We start from the raw sequence: 17,258 nt of genomic DNA on the forward strand, positions 1-17,258 counted from the left end.
AATATATTTTCCTGTACATTGAACAAAATCTGTGGCCAAATTTTCCCAAATACTGATGTCATTGTATCAAAATTTGAGGTATTAGTATTTACCAGAACAATTGTTTATTTATTTATTTTTTTTGAGACAGTGTCTTGCTAAGTCACTAAACTCCCCAGGCTAGGCTTGAACTTGTCATCCTCCTGCCTCAGCCTCCCAGAGTGCTAACCGTCATGCCTGGCTTCAGATACGCTATTATTGACTGTCTTTAGAATAACATCCAATTATCCTGGTTTTCTGCTACAGAATAGACATACCATCAAAGGAACTTGTTATAGGGATTATAGAAAGGGGGGAAAGTACACAATTCAATAATTTCTGATACCTATACCTACACTGCTATTTTGCTATAAATTACATGATTTCCAGTGTTCTTAGCCTTCAAAAACCAATCAACACCATTCTTAACTACCATTCTGCAGTAGATGGGAGATCCACTCTTCTAATTCTTCATGACCAATTGACTCAGAAATACAAGTCATGAATTTGCAGTATTTTTGCTTCTCCCATTTCCAATGGAGGAAAATATCCAAGCATAGAATGCCTGAGTAACAAATTTGTCTGAATAACAGAACTCGATGTGGGAGTTAGGATTTTTTTAAATGCTCCAAAATATCAAAATGGTATCCATTAATGACCATGAAAGCACCAGCTCTAGGCATAAGGCTGTCTTTGACCAAAGTGATAATGCTTTCTAATTGCTGAAGACTTTCTAAATGCTGAAGAAAGTCTATACAGAATCTGTAAAGTTATACTTAATTTTATCCCTGGTTTGAGGGGGCAGAATAACTCCAAATTCAATAACCTCAAATCCTTTTTGGAATGAGGTAAGACTTAAAAAAAATAAAAGCACAATTAAGGGAATACCCCAAATGTCTTCCCTTCTTTGGCATAGTAACCATCATGGCTACTAGTAGGGGCAGAATCCAGTATAAAACAAATCCCAAGAAGGAGGCTTCCTTCACATCTTTGGTACAATACCCTAGAAATAACTACTTTTTGGAATTTATCAGAAATGACACATGGAATATAAACAGCTTGGAAACATGCATATATTTAATAATGAAACAATTTGTTAACAAAAATTAGAAAAATTCAGAGACCTCAGTGCTGTGGAAGAGAAGGAGACATTAAGCAAAAAGCAACTGACCCAGAAGGCTGTATGATGCATGAAGCAAAGGCAAATGTGGCGAAGATAGTATTGTATACTCAGAAATGGTGAAGGACTGAAGTACCCACTTGTCTGGCTGCTTGGTAGCAGGCAGCCTTACTATATGCTGCATAGAATGGAGGCAGTGAGCCAGAGAAAGGCAAGAGAGAAGAGCCATCTAGATCTAGGGTAATCAGACGGAAGAAACTGAGATAGAATTATGAAGAGATAACTTTAAGGTCTTTTGCTTTCTCCGAAGTCTAAAATCTGAAGGTTCTTTTTTTTTTTCGTACCAGGGATCGAACTCAGGACCTTGTGCTTTCAAGGCACGCACGGTGGCACTGAGCTAAATCCCTGGCCCAATATCTGAAGTTTTTAAGTATGTTGGTCAAATTTAATGATCACATAATGGGTAGCACTAGACACTGAGACAGGACGCGGGCAAAGTGGTTTATAAAAATAAAGGAATGACATGGATCCTGCTCTCACAGAGCGTACAGCCTAAATGAGGAGACAGATCCCAGGCAAGAAACAACTACAAAACATATTTACAGAGTAACATACCTACAAATAAATACCCATATGAATAACCAAAATAGGAAAGCCCTTAAGGGGCAATAATACATCAGTGATCGCTTAAAGTCGTTAGGTCAGTCACTGAAGCCTTCCTAAAGGAAAAAATGTTGGTCTTTTAATTATGTTATAATGTCTCTCTTTATAGTACAGCATGTGCAAAGGTATATAAAGAGGAATGGATATGGCATGTGTAGTAAGCAGATTAGCTTGATTAGAGTACAAAGTCCAATTAGGTCTAGTTAAGAAGTGTGATGGAATAGTGGAGATCAATTAGGTGAAAGATGCTACAGTGTTTGACCTGGTCCCTAGAACAAATGAACAGGGAATGAATGTGTTTGTTGAGTAAGGATAAGTGGCCAGGCATCCAGGACCAACTCCACAACTCTCAAAGTTCGGCAGTTACTCTAAGAGACAGACATTAGCAATAGGATAAAAGAGAAGTTATTCAGCTTCCTTGGTCAAGTCGAAGTAACTGCCTCATGAGAGAACTCTTATGAAGTGGCCACAGACGCCTGAAGGGAACAAAGTTAAAAAAAAAAAAAAAGAAAACTTACAGCGATGATCATCTTCAAAAGGCAAGCCAGAGCCTGGTAATATCAAGTGTTCAAATAAGACATCCTTGACCCTTATTACTTACCCTTACTCCTAGCGGGGAGCAGAATGTGTATGCTTATGAAGTTATTTTTGAACTGCCATGACAATCAACTTTGATCCTAACATTTTATAAATTAAAATGAGGATGAAAAGAGCCCTAATCTATAGGGAATGCTCACGTCCCTGAAGAAGGACAGGTCAGTAAGGGCCCCAATTCTCCCATGGTCTTTAAGTGGAAAGGCAAACATCACACCTTGAAAAGAGGCTATACTCAACCAAAGCAAGTAAGACCTCTTTCTTTAAGCCTATTGAGCTGAAGCTGTTCCAGGAAGGGGGGAAAACAAAAAGTTCAGGCCAGATATTCAGCAGCAGCCGGAGTCAGACCCCACGTCCCGAGAGTTCCACTGGCAGGCACCAGGTCCGGGTGATGTTGAAATTGACTGCTGGGGCCCAATCTTGATGCCATTTGCCTGTAAAATTAAAAAAGGCAATAGTTCTCACTTCAGGGCTAAAATGGATGGAGGAAAGGAGGGTGACAAAGGAGAAATCATTAGTTATATTTAAAAATAGATACAACCTAGCCGGGCGTAGTGGCACACACCTGTAATCCCAGCACTAGGGAGGCTGAGGAAAGAGGATCACCTTGAGTTCGAGGCCAACCTGGGCTACATAGTGAGTTCAGGGCCAGCTTGAACTACAAAGGGAAACCCTGCCTCAAAAAAAAAAAATGGTACAACTTTGGCAGATAACCACGCACCCCAGCCAAACTGTTGTGGAACAATCATCTGTGACAACAAAATGTAAGATGACTAGTTGTGCTATAAGAATCACAGATGACACTCTGGAGGCTGAGGCATGTGGTTCACAAGTTTGACCCCAGACTGCACAACTCGGTGAGGCCCTGTCTTTAAAAAATTTTTAAGGGCCGGGCATTTGGCTCAGTGGCACCATGCTTGCCTTTCAAGAACAAGGTCCTGAGTGCAATCCCCAATACCAAAAAAACCCCAAACAAATAAATACATACATTTTTTAAAAAGGGCTAAGGATGTAGCTCAGTGCGAAGATCCTGGGTTCAATCCCTAATACCACACAAAAAATAAAATCAAATTAAATAGAGTGAATTAGAGGTGGCTTTTGTGTTCCCCTCCCTTTTTAAATCTGACTCTTGGTTCACTTTCATATAATTGTGTCAAGCAGTGATGCTCCACTATTGTCTAGTTTTGCAACATGTTTGAATTTTTTTTTTTTGAGACAGGGTCTCGTTATGTACACCCGGCTGGCCTTGAGCTCACTATGTAACTCAGGCTAGCCTTGAACTTGTGGTGAGTCTCCTGCCTCAGCCTCCCGAGTGCTGGAGTTATAAGTGTGTGCTACCATACCTGGTGGAATTTTAAATATTACTTCAAAATCTTACCAAATACAAGTATAGAAATATTATTTCATGTATTCTTATGCCGCCCCCCCCTTTCTGCAGTTCTGGGGATTGAACACAGGGTCTTCACACTGAGCTACATTGCCAATCCTTTTTGAGTTTTTGAGACAGGGTCTTGTTACGCCCCTGAATTGCCCAGGCTGGGCTCAAAGTTGTGATCCTCCAGCCTCAGCATCGCAGGGTACTGGAATTACAGGTGTGTGCCACTATGCCTGGGTTTTTTGCATCCCTTTTGGTACACTGTTAAACTTAAGTTTCATAGCTATGTGCAGAATTAAGATTTGATAAGTTAGAAAAGAACAGGAAATCCTAGTACAGTGGCACACACCTGTAATCCCAGCTACTCAAGAGGCTGAGGCAGGAGGACCATAAGTTCAAGGCCAGACTGGGCAACTTAGATCCTTTCTCAAAATAAAATCAAAAGTCCTGCTTCTCCTTCCCTTCTCTGGCTCTTCCAAAACTAAAAAAAAAATTTTTTTTTAAAGGAGAGGGGTTGGGGATATAGCTCAGAACTCCCTCAGTTCATTCCCCACTACAAAAAAAAAAAAAAACAACCAAAAAACAAACAGTAGGAGGAAGCAAGAAGCACCATATTAGCATATGATTCTCTTATGTTTTGTCTGAGAATGTGCTTCATAGAAATGAATTATACTTCTCTCATGCTCTCGAATATGAAATTGAGTTGTAGCTGAGCATGGTGGAGCATACCTGTACTCCCAGCTTGGTGAGAGGCTAAGGCAGGAGGCAGGGTGGCCTGGGCAATTTATAGACGTAGACCTTATGTTAAAATAAAAATTTTAACAAGGGATGGGGATGTAGCTCAGTGTGAAGGTCCTGAGCTCAATCTCTGGTACTGAAGAAAAAAAAGAAAAGAAAACTGAATTTGAGAAGAAAAACCACCATGTTATATAAGTCTTTTAAATCACCTACTATTAATCTCTTAAGCATTCCAAGTCTCAGACTTGAGGAAAAAAGAGAAAATGATGACATGTTTCTATGTACCTTCGTTTAAAAGAACACAAAACAAAACAAAAAAAGCTTGAATTGGTAGAGCTACAATTAGTATTTCTGGGAATCCTCACATTCTAAGCCTCTTCCATTCCTGTTCAGAAAAAACAGTTAACAGCAAGCACTTCATCTCCACTCTGTCTCACCTCATTGTGAACATCAAATAAACCCTGTTGGATCTTCCTATAGATTTCTTTGGCTGTATTAATGAAGGCCTGAAGGAGACAAAAATCATTTATCAGTCTTAAGTTTTGGTAAAGAAATGAGGGAAAGAGAACACTAATATTATTCCTATTTGAATTTCTAAGATGAATTAGGAACCATTAGAAGGGAGCAAAAATACAGATTCTCGCTGCCCCAAAAAATGCTCCTGTAAAAACCATTGAGAGGGGCCAGGGATTTAGCTCAGTGGTTCCGCCACCTTCTTTGCAAGCGCAAGGTCCCAAGTTCGATCCCTGGTACCAAAAAAAATAAACCATTGAGATGGGCCAGAGATTTAGCTCAGTGATTTTGCCACCTGCTGCGCAAGCACAAGGAACCGAGTTCAATCCCTGGTACCAAAAAAACAAAACAAACAAACAAAAAAAACCATTGAGAGTAGTTTAAAAAAAATAATAAAGGGATTAAATGGCATTCTGGTATTGACCCAAGATGTTCCTTGGATTCCTAGGTTGGCACCCTCTGCAGAAAAAATACACATGCTCTCTTCTCTATTAGTTACTGAAGATACTATTAACCCCAGGCCTAGGAATGCAGTAGAACCCATTAAATTCCTCAACAAAGTAATTCACAAGTAGTAGTGATGTCTAATTTCCATTTACCCATTAATAGTTTCCAAAGAAAAAGTAAAACCTTAGGAATCAAGGTAAATGATAACAGGATAATTCCTTTAATGGAGACATTTAGTCACTATGCCCCCAAGATAGCCTTTTTTAACCCATGTCTTACTGGAGAAGAGAATTCTAAGTAACTGTACAAAGACAATGGTGTTATCTCTGAAAAACTTTCGCCACTTTTTCCCAAATTGTACCTCTTCAACATTGCAGGCAGTTTTGGCTGAAGTTTCCATGAATATCAATCCATGCTCCCGGGCAAAAGCCTCTCCTTCCTCTCTCTTTACATCCCTGCGAGACTCCAAATCACTGCAAGAGATTAATTGGCGGAGAAAACTAAAAATCAAAAACAAAACAAAAAATCCAAATAAAAGAGGAAACTCTAAAACAATTCCATAGCAGCTTCAATTGCCAGTTAATCCATACGGAATATAGATCCTACATGATACTCTCTTGCACAGGGTTACTGGTTTCTCTAGCCTCTTGGAAAATATTCTTCAGATTTAGGACAGCTGCTGAATGTCTAATGATAATACCTTTCTCTATTAGAGAATAAAACAAAACTTATTAAGAGTTAGATAAGCCCTGTTGTCACTGAAAGCTTATACTCTATGCTTCTTTTCCAAATGAGATCCAGGAGATCAAAATAGAGATAATGAAAGAAAAACACTATTTGCTAAAATCAGGAAAGTCCTAGAACTTTCCATCTTGTAGTGATGAGTGTCTTCTACTGAAATCAACCTACAAGAGTGACAGCCAGAAACAGGGACAGCATAGACATCTTGCTCTCACTAGGCTCATTTTCCTTTGTACCAGGGAAATGGAGGTGGCGAATGAGTAAGATTAGGCAGTTCCAGGAGAAAAAGAAGCAAGGATCGAGAAAGTGGCATGAGAAGACTATTAATAAAAAGCTGACAGAAAAATAAGGTTGGAACCAGTTGTGGTGATGCACGCCTGCAATCCTAGCACTTGCGAGGCTGAGGCTGGAGGATCACCCTGAGTTCCAGGCCAGCCTGGGCTACATGGTGAGTTCAAGGCCAGCCTGAACCACATAGCAAGACCCTGCCTCTAAAAACAAACAAACAAACAAAAAACCAAGAAATTTTTTTTTTGGTACTGGGGATCGAACTCAGGACCTTGCACTTGCAAGGCAGGCAGCAGCACCACTGAGCTAAATTCCCGACCCAAGAAATTTTTTAAAAAGCTGTTCGATTTTTATTTTTTAAACCGGAAATTTTAATTTGGAAGGTTTCCAGTTTTTCAACCATGAAAAAAATCCAGAAGTAAGTATTATGACAAATTCACAAGATTTTCATATATTATGCATAAGCTACGTGAAGACAAGGGAGATGTCAAAAACTCTGTATTTGTACCTCTACCCAAATAGTTAAAAACAGTATATTTTATGCTATGTATTGTACCACAATAAAAGAAAGTCTGGAGACCAAGAAAATCAATGTTTACAGAGTGCCTAGATGACTCCTGTAACTGCTGCTCATAAAAATAAAATGTTTACCTTTTATTTCCTATCAGCATGATAACCATGTTTGAGCTGGAGTGTTGACGGGCGTCCTCTAACCATGAGGTCAGGTGATTGAACGTTTCACGCCTATAGCAGAAAAGTTTAGAAAGTTGGTCAGAAGGCCATTTCAAAAGGCCAAAGCAACTCCAGTTGTAAGAGAAATGGAAGACTGTTTTATGTATATAAATTAGAAGCCATCCCTAGTTAGCTTCCTAACAAAACCAGTCAATAGAGAAGTAAAGCTCAGAGAACTTCTGGAAGAGTTTGCCTCCCACACACCAGAGCTGGCTCACCTTGTAATGTCATACACCAGGAGTGCTCCCGCTGCTCCCCTGTAGTAGGAACGGGTGATAGAACGGAAGGATTCTTGCCCGGCCTGTCCCATCAACATGGCAACAAAAAATCCCAACACAACTAGGTTATTTCCAGAGAAATGCCTTGATCACGTGCTGCCCTAACACAAAAGACTTAACTAAAGAAATAACTTCTATTAGATAAGAGAATTAGGGAAAGGAAACATGCCTGCTTCAGGAGAAGGCCAAGTAAGAAGTCAAATTTTTAAAATAAGAGTGCCATAGATATTTCAGGTGGGTCAATACTCTTCTCATGAAATTTGAGACAGGGTCCATCAAATTCCTGGATGTTTAACACCCTTAGATAGAGCCAATGAATGCCTGTAGCGCCCACAGGAAGCATGACACCAAAGACCTCTGCACAGATTTCCCAGTGTGCCCTAGAGAACAACTAGAAGTGGGACTGGAAACTTAGGGTATGTTGTATGTTCAATTCCAAATATAATGTTAATTATATCACATTAACTTTTCTGTTCCTGATCTTTATCTGTAGAAGAGAATTATCTTAGAATGCCAATATCCTGTTAAATGAATACTTCAATGGATCAATGTAGAGAATTAGATATGAAACAATTAAATGGAACCTATGCTAATGGCAGGTCTATATAGCTATCCCTTGCTGAGCTACTGTCATAGAAAATTATGGGCCGGGGATTTAGCTCAGTGGTTTCGCCGCCTGCTGCGCAAGCACAAGGACCTGAATTCGATCCCCCCCACACCAAAAAAAAAAAAAAAAAAAAAAAGAAAATAGAATAAGGAACAGGAAAAGATGCCCAAGGCACTGAACAGAGCTTTCCTTAAAAAATTCAAATGTGCATGGGGATAATCCTGTAATCCTAGCACTTAGGAAGCTGAGGCAAGTGGACCACCATGAGTTCAAGGCCAGCCTGGGATACATAGCAAGAACATGTCTCAATAAAAACAAACAAAAAAACTTTTCAACTTTTATACTCTAATCTCATTTCTATTTGGGCCAAAATATTTTTTATTTATGACTAACCAATTAGTTCTCTTATGCACTAGGTACTTTTTGCTTTCTTCATGTGAGAGTTTTTTGGTTTTTTTTAAAGGGGAAGCAAAAGTATCTTTTAAATAATAACAGAATACCTTGTTATTGAATTTATCTTATTATAAAAATTTCATATTTTTGAAATTGTTTATCCTCTTATCATTACATAAAATTTGGGAAATGAGACTATTCATATTTTACAGACAGGATATCTAAGATGAGGATATACAAAGATAAATGGCTTTCTCTTTTTTTTTTGGTACTAGGGATTGAACTCGGGTCCTTGAGCTTGAGAGACAAGTGACAGAACCACTGAGCTAAATCCCCGGTCCTAAATGGCTTTCTCATAGTATAATACAGTACCAATAATGATGATGGTAATAATAACACTACAACAATATGTTAAACTAATTTTGGCATACACAATGTATCAGGAACCATAAGAAGCAATTACAAGTGCACACCTAAAATCCAGCTCCTAGGAGGCTGTGGCAGGAGGATTGCAAATATGAGGCCTGCCTGGATGATTTAGCAAGACCCTGTCTCAAATTTAAAATTTTTTTTAAAAGGCTGAGGATGTAAGGAAAAAAAAAGAGAGACAGCTACGTATATTATCTTATTTAATTCTCTTAAGTGACCCTGAGCAGGATACTATTACTATTCCCCTTTGAAAAGGGGGACAATAAGCCTCGAAGGGGCACATTCAGTAAAAAATAAGGCAGGGCTGGAGCTATCACTTAAACTGAGAATCTTAATACTTCCCATCACACACAAAAAATTGTTTTTAATCTTAGCCATTGAATCACATAATCTAAATCAGGGTGTCAATACAGGAAGAGAAATCCAGTCCAGTACACCCTCCCTTCCTTTTTTTTTTTTTTTTTGTACCAGGGATCAAACTCATGATCTTGCACTTGCGAGGTAGGCACAGCACTACTGAGCTAAATCCCCGGCCCCCATCTTATTTCTTTAATTTTGAGGTTTTTGCTAAGTCACTAAACTGCCCAGGCTGGGCTTCAATTTGTGATCTTCTTGCCTCAGCCTCCCAGAGTGCTGGAATTACAGGCATGCATCACTCTGTGTAGTAGCTAAGACTCTCTTTATATAAGAATCATACAGGGCTGGGAATGTAGCTCAGTGGTAGAGTGCTCACCTAGCATTCATGAGGCCCTGGATACCACTAGTATCCCAAAATTCTCAGTATCAAAAAAACAACAAAACCACACTTTAGTGAATCTAAAGTCCCTTGTTGGTAATACTATTTTAAGATTTAAACACAATTTTGCCCTCCAGAAGCCCACTTAAAAGCAAATTTTTTCTTAAAGACCCTGTCTCTATGTAGTGTAAGCTACATAGGTGATCCTCCTGCCTCAGCTTCTCAAGTGCTGGGATTACAGGCACACACACTGGCTCACTTAAAACTTTTATATTTATTCCCTCACTATTCTATGTCATACATTATTTGGGTTCTGTTTTGCTCCTTTTCTTCTCTTCCGCTATCACTGAAAGTCCTTCTCAACTTCTCCTATGGCCTACAAGGGACTAAAAGGCAAAGTTTGAGGGAGGCCCACATGATAGTTGAATTATATAGCAGCATTAAACTTCACATTGACACCGATGAGTTTATGGAAAACCTTTTAAAATCAAATCAATTTACTTCTTTATCTCAGTCTAGTTTATAAACCAGTCTGTGAGCCAAGAAGCTAAAAAGAGCAAGTAGTTCAACTTAGACTGGTCTCCATCAGTCTCAGGTAGCCTTGTCCATCCCCAGTAAAAATTCTAAAGAAGAATTAAATAAACTAAGATGGGACTTTGATAAAGAGAATGCATGGCTTTCTAATTTGTCCCAAGGGGCAGCATCCCCTTATCATAATTTTAAAATACACAGTTTGCAGCATCAACTCCTAAAAAGTCAGGTACACTCTTTTCTTTCTCCCCCCCCCCATTAACTTTATTGGTACATTTTAGGTATAAAATACAGTTACATTCATCATTGGGATCTTGTACTATTACATGAGTCTCTTGGTTCTTATTTTTTTTTCCCCTTCCCTTGCCCTCCCTTCACCCCCTCCACCCTTCCCTATTTACAAAGACCTTGTTTCCGTTTTTTCCCTCTTCTCATATTTTTTTCTTTCCCTTTTTTCCCTTCCCCTACCCCTCCCAATTCCCCTGCTCTTTTAGACCTTTTCTTCTTGTTACACAATATCAGTTATACATTTTTAAAATTACAATATTAAGATCTAGGAGACATTACCACACATTTTACAGAATTTAAAAGGATATAGAAAGTATATTACAAAAATCATTTTTGAAATAAATTTGACAACGTCTAAGAAGTAACTTAGAAGACAAATTAATGAAGCTAACTCTGGAGGAAATATAAAATTTGAATAGCACCTATTAAAGAAAGTATATTCCTAGCTTGAAAACCTACCTATGTGACAACAGCAGGCTCATAAACATTTTAACTGATAAATTATATCAAACATTTAAAGCAGAAAAAAGAAGGAACACTTCTCCCCTCATTTTAGGAAATCAACGTTGAGATACACTCTTTACTTAAGAATCAAAATGCATTCCAAAGTAAAATACAAGTTGGGATTAATCGATATTCTATATTCGCTACAATACAATGGCTCTTCATTAGCATGGTTATTTGAGAATGAATACACACACAAGACAATAAGTAATACAGACTGAGTAACAAAGTTCTCTAAATCCTTATCAATACAAAAGAGTACAAAAAACTTTGAATAACCTGATTTCTTTAAAATATCCATCATGGCACTGGAGTTGCAGCTTAGTAGTAGACAGTGGCAGGGGATGAGGCCCTTGGTTGAGTCCCTAGCACCAATAAAGTAAAATAGAATATCCATCATGGCAACTCCTAAGCATTTTCATGAAAGGTGGCTTTGTGAGTACATGAGGGAATGGAACAGCAAAATGGAAGTCAACATGGTAAGCACTGGGTAGGATATCAGTGGTGACAAGGGAGTCATGATCAGGCTTCCTTAGGAAGAGGCAGATAAGACACACTGCATAATAGATATGAATCTCTTAAAATTTTCAAACTAAGCAGAAAACCACAGTATTCTGAGGCCTGTTTCTTTTCTTTTTTTCTGGTGGTACCAGGGATCAAACTGGGGACCTTGAACTTGCAAGGCAGGTGGCAGAACCACTGAGGTAAATCCCTGGTGTGAAGCCTATTTCTTATTATTCAGTAAGGATTAATATATTCTCAAAACAATTTTAAATAGGGTTCAGAAATGAATTAGGCCATTTGGATGGACACGTAGTTCTCAAGGATCGCATCTCAATCTTACTTCCTGATCTAACCATGTCTCATATGAGAACTTAATAAAAAAAAAAAGAAAAAGCCAGGAAGCTAACACATGGCCATGACTATATCACTAACTGGCACCTATTGGGTTTTTCTCCTGGGATCAAAAAATCCATTTTCTTTTCTTTTTTTTTTTTTTGGGGTACTGGGGATCGAACTCGGGTCTTTGCGCTGCCAGGCAGGCAGCAGAACCACTCAGCTAAATCCCCAGCCCAAAACATCCATTTTCAGAAATGATAGAGGTTTAAATTAAAGGTAGAATCTAGCTTATATCAATCTTGATACCACAGCTTCACCTTCTGCCACCTCCTTAGAATTCATGTTGTGGCCTCAATAGTGGGCCATATCTTCGTTCAAAGGAAATATGAAAAAGTCAGAGGATAATAAAAGGTAAGTTGCAATACCTAATTGGAATTAACAGTGACAAAGAATACCGAGGCTTCATCAATGAAAGAAGGAAATATGTGGCAGCTGTTTGAAAATTTATATATGAAATTAACCTTGACAACAGACCTGTGGGCCAGGGATTTAGCTCAGTGGTTCTGCCACCTGCCTCACAAGCCCAAGGTCCCAAGTTCGATCCCCAGTACCAAAAAAAAAAAAAAAAAAAAAAAAAGACAACAGACCTAGAGTATTATTTCCTACACTTCACGGGGAGATCGCTAAAAAAAAAACCTGGCAAATGAAGTAACTTTGGAAGTTAAAGAAGTATCTGGCTAGAGCTAATTATACTTAGCTATATGAAATGATTCATGTTCCAATAATTAAGATAATCCAATAGGCTAAGAAGAAAAATCTGATCAGAAGGGCAAAAGGTTATTAAAATGCTTGGAAATACAACCAACAAATACATAGGCAAATATCATTATACTTAAAAGCAGCTGACTGGGCCAAGGATTTAGCTCAGTGGTTCTGGCGCCTGCCTTGAAAGAGCAAGGTCCAGAGTTCGATCCCCAGTACCAAAAAAAAAAAAAAGCAGCTGATTGATCAGCTCATCCATAGACCAGAAAAGAAATATACACACCTTTCTGTGTAGTGGGAACAGTGGGGGACAGGGAAGAGGGGGATGAATGAGGGCTAAGAAGAGAAAAAATAACTTGTGTACTCATTGTAAATATAATGGCTTCTGGTCTTAGTTCTGAGAAGAAAAATAATAAGAACTAAGCAAAAAAAAAAAAAGATATTTTAGCAAAATATGAAGAACTATTTGTTAGCTCCTTTTAACTAAAATAGAAACTAAAATATTTGCCTTAGAGGAAAAAAAGCAGAAGTCAAATGAGATAATGCATATGAAAGAAATTTACTTAGATGAAGCAAAATTATAGTAAGCCAAGCTAAACTTTGGCAATACCATATTTACCAAATTTTAAAATATGTACAACCTTTGACCCAGAATTTCCACTTCTGGGCAGGTATTACACAGAAATTCTCTAGCATATGTATAAAGACACAGTAAATAACAATGTTCAATGAAGCTTTATCATAGTGAAAGGTCGAAAACAACCTAAATTTCCATCAATGGGAAGATGGCTAAACAAATATATGGTCCAGCCAGGAATGTAGTTCAGTGGCACTGTGTCTGCCTGGGCAAGTGTGAGGTACCAAGTTTGATCCCTGGTACCAAAAACAAACAAACAAATATATGGTCCATTCTATGATTATACAGTGGTGAAAAGGAATGAGGTAGATCTATGTGCGCTAATGTAGAAAAGTCTCCAAAATATAGATTGTTAAATGAAAAAAATCACAACTAGGTCTACTCAGTCACAATTCTATACTTATAATTACTAATGAAAATATAATCATGACAAGTATGGTGGCATATGCCTGCAATGCCAGCACTCTGGGAGGCTGAGGCAGGAGGATGGGAAGTTTGAGCCCAGCCCAGGCAATCTAGTGACTTAGGGAAACCCTATCTCAAAGTAAAAAATAAAAACAGGGCTGCAGATTGTAGCTCAGTGCAAAGGTCCTGAGTTCAATCTCTAGCACTAGAAAAACAAAACCAAAAAACCCACTATCATATATGTTATGTTTATATTTATGTATTTAAATATATATAAAGTTTAAGGCATACACACTGAATCATTAATAGTGGATTCCCCTGGTAGAATAGCAACTAAGGTTGAGATGGAAAAGAGTTTATGTGTATAAAGGGACATTCACTTTTTATTCTACAAACTTCTACTGTTGGATTTTTTTTTTTTTTTTTTTTACTAGAAAGTAGTATATTACTCAGGTTGTTTAAAAATAAAGATATGGGGCCAGGGATTAAGCTCAGTGGTTTCGCCGCCTGCTACACAAGCGCAAAGACCCAAGTTTGATCCCTGGTACCAAAAAATAAAAATAAAAATAAAGATATGGATTTCAGAATTTGTATCTGTAACAGATGGAATCAAAGCTTCCCCATCGCACTGATTTCATTCTGTCTCTATTTCATCTCCATCAGCAGTCCCACCTTCACACTATCCCCCACCCCGCACACACCAGCTTTGTTATATTTAGATCTTTGTCAGGAAGTAAATTGTTTCATTATTGTTATCTCTTACCGTATCCCAGATTTGTAATTTAATTTGTTTTCCATCAATGTTGACCATACGGGCTCCAAACTCCACACCTGTCAGTGAAGGCCAAGAGATAGAATGTGATTCTCGTGAACAAGACATGTGAAGTGGAAAGTTTATACTTTTCCTCAATGTGTTTTAATATCAGCACTTAGTCCCACTGAGCCCATTACTACTGCTTATTTGCTGCAATTGATTGTGTTCCTTTACGTTTCTTCATTTATCTTCTAAAATTAAAAAATGATGGTCTTGGGGCTGTAGTTCAGTGGTACAGTGCTTGTCTGTTTTGGGTAAGGCTCTGGGTTCAATCCCTAGCACCATTAAATGAAAAAGAAAGAAGCCTGGCATGGTGGCACACATCAGTAATCCTAGCACTTGGGAGGCTGAGGCAGTTTGGGCTATGTAGTGAGTTCCAGGTCAGGCTGAACTACATAGCAAAACCCATCTCAATGCCCTCCCCCTCCTCAAAAAAAAAAACCCACCAAAAAAAGGAGAAAAGAAACAGGTCCTCAAAACCATACATTTCAGATCACCAATAATTCCCAGAGTTTACTGGAAAATAGCCTCTCTCATAATGTACGGAAACTGGCAATCTTCTACCAAGGTAACGTCAGGCCAAAACTTAAAAAACAGTCACTAACATTAAAAACACTGGATGAATCAGAGAATTTATCCTATTTCCTATTTTCACCAAGTACTTTGCAAGTAGCATGAAGAATTCATATGTTGAGGATCACTCATCTACCTTGCCCTAAGGACTGATATGCACCTATTTGGTGACCCTGTGCACATATGCACAATATATCAGGAACAGCCCATCTTATTAAGGCACTGTAGTCAAGAAAGATGTAAAAGCTGATTCTTACTACTCTAGCTGCTTCATCAAGAATCAAATTGAAAAAAGTCTTTTTTCTCTAGACAATAGGAATGGAATTTCAATGGATAAGAAATAAAACGTGTCTGTTATGAAATTTTCTCTGGTTATACATTCAGAGACTCTCACATTTTTGTATGTATTTTTTATTCATTTGCCTTGTTTTTCATGGTAGAGAGAACTGAACTCAGAAAGAAACACAGACTTTACTGAATTCTGAGATGAATCTGATTGATCATTTCATGTCTTCATTTTATAGAATTTGTTACTTGCTCTGATTTCGCTCAGGCATTTAAAAACTTGGTACTTTAATTTTTTTCCTCTAGTTTTATATCTTAGTATTCTTCACTTCAAACTCCAAGCCACAGCCATATTATTAAATTACTTTGGTTTTCCAAAGTAGCCTGATCTCTACCATCCTGAGCCTCTGCCTACATTTTTATTTTCTCTTGTCCTGATCATTTCCCCTCATCACTACAATTCTTAGCCTAGCTTCTGCTTATTCTTAATCGTCAGACTTTCTTGATAGAAGTGGCCTCTCCTTTCTCAAAAGGAATTTACTTGTTAGTATCTACCCCCAGCCCTACTTTCTTCACTGGAAGACTACAAGCTATCTAGGAGCAGGTACAATGTTGCCTTGTTAATCACTGTATCAGTCCCTAGCAGAGTGCGGGTATTTCTTAATACTCATTTAAAAAATAATTTATGATCGATGCTATCTTCTAAATCTTTTTCTAATCCCACCAGTTACTCTATCATGGTTTTTTGGTTTTTTTAAAGGAAAGTTACTAGGTTCATTCGCCTTTTAATTCGAGGCTGGGATGGCCCATCAATTTGCGGCTGCTTCTCTAACACGAAAAAAAGTCCATATATTGGCACACACTTTGAAAAACAGGTGAGATTGCTAGGAATTACGGCAAACCACAGATGAGTTTTTTCAATAAGCAGTTATGCTTTCTTTTTTTATTTTTAAAGATTTTTATTGATACATATTTCCAGTAGATCACAGAAGTCACGCTATCGTGGGACTTTCCATAAACATACAAACTGCATTTGAAGGAAACAACATCGTAAGTCAACTAGTCCTCATCTCATATTCTTCTCTAAAATTATCTTTCAGTCATTTACTGCTCATTATTAACGTTTGATTAGTCACTCTTCACATAACATAACCTCGCACTAGTTCAAATAGTGAGGGGTGACACTTTACTTTGAACATTTAAAGCTGCTAACTTTGCACTTCAGCAGTTTGGTTTTACGTTTTCTGGAACAAATAGATACACTTACCTATTGTGAGGTCGTGGACGGGCTGGAACCGCTTGTCTGTAAACTGCAGGAGGAGACATGACTTCCCCACACCTGAAGGAGGAGGATTTGCGTAGCGAGAGGCGAAAGCCCGGGTAACTTCCCCTCTCCTAGACTCTGGGCGCCCAGGAAGGGGAAGGGGAGCCGGAGCCCCGCCCCCGGCTGGCCGCCTCGCCCCCACTCGCTCTTCGCCAAACGCCCAGCCCACTAAGTGAGCCCCGCCCCCGTGACCCGATTTGGGAAGTTCGGGTCCCCGCCCGAGCCTTGAAGGTGGTCCACCTGGGGGTTACCTGTGTCTCCGATGATGATGTACTTGAAGAGGTAAGCATAAGTCATGTTCCCGAGTCCTCTGTATTCCGGGTCCGCCCGGCTTCTTCGGGCACTTACCTCCGACCTCTCTAGCCACTCAATCTACCGATTTTATTCCCCCCACACACACACACACCCCCCACCCACCCACCCACACCCCTTCTCCGGCCCCTCTAGCCCAGACCACGTCTCTATTGAACTCAGAAATCTCTTGATCAGGAGTACCCGACACTGCCTCTAGGGACATCTCTAGCACTTCTACAAGGCATCATCCCACCAAGCTCCAGGGGGCGATAGCTAGCTTTTCCGTCCGCTCGCGCCTGCCTGGTTGACTCGTTGCAGTTTCCTTCCTA

General features: G+C 39.0%; 1 protein-coding gene across 2 annotated transcripts; it reads right to left on the reverse strand.

Moving 5' to 3' along the window:
- Positions 1–1,077: 1,077 nt before the first annotated feature.
- Rab2b (RAB2B, member RAS oncogene family) lies at positions 1,078–17,051 on the reverse strand. 2 transcript variants are annotated; one of them, XM_021244518.2, is made up of 9 exons: positions 16,887–17,045; positions 16,579–16,650; positions 14,403–14,470; positions 7,448–7,530; positions 7,149–7,241; positions 5,830–5,941; positions 4,946–5,014; positions 3,384–3,438; positions 1,078–2,829 (listed from the first exon to the last, which is right to left on the reverse strand). In XM_021244518.2, exons 1-8 carry the CDS (start codon positions 16,930–16,932, stop codon positions 3,412–3,414), a joined length of 570 nt encoding a protein of 189 aa, XP_021100177.1. In that variant the 5' UTR covers positions 16,933–17,045; the 3' UTR covers positions 1,078–2,829; positions 3,384–3,411. The 2 variants fall into 2 exon arrangements, with proteins under 2 accessions (XP_021100177.1, XP_004865105.1); XM_004865048.3 differs by lacking the exon at positions 3,384–3,438 and having other exon boundaries at positions 16,887–17,051.
- Positions 17,052–17,258: the final 207 nt, after the last annotated feature.

Source organism: Heterocephalus glaber, unplaced genomic scaffold (assembly GCF_053883595.1).
Source record: "Heterocephalus glaber isolate CG9 unplaced genomic scaffold, H.glaber_assembly_v1.0 deba00001662, whole genome shotgun sequence".
NCBI lineage: Eukaryota > Metazoa > Chordata > Mammalia > Rodentia > Bathyergidae > Heterocephalus > Heterocephalus glaber.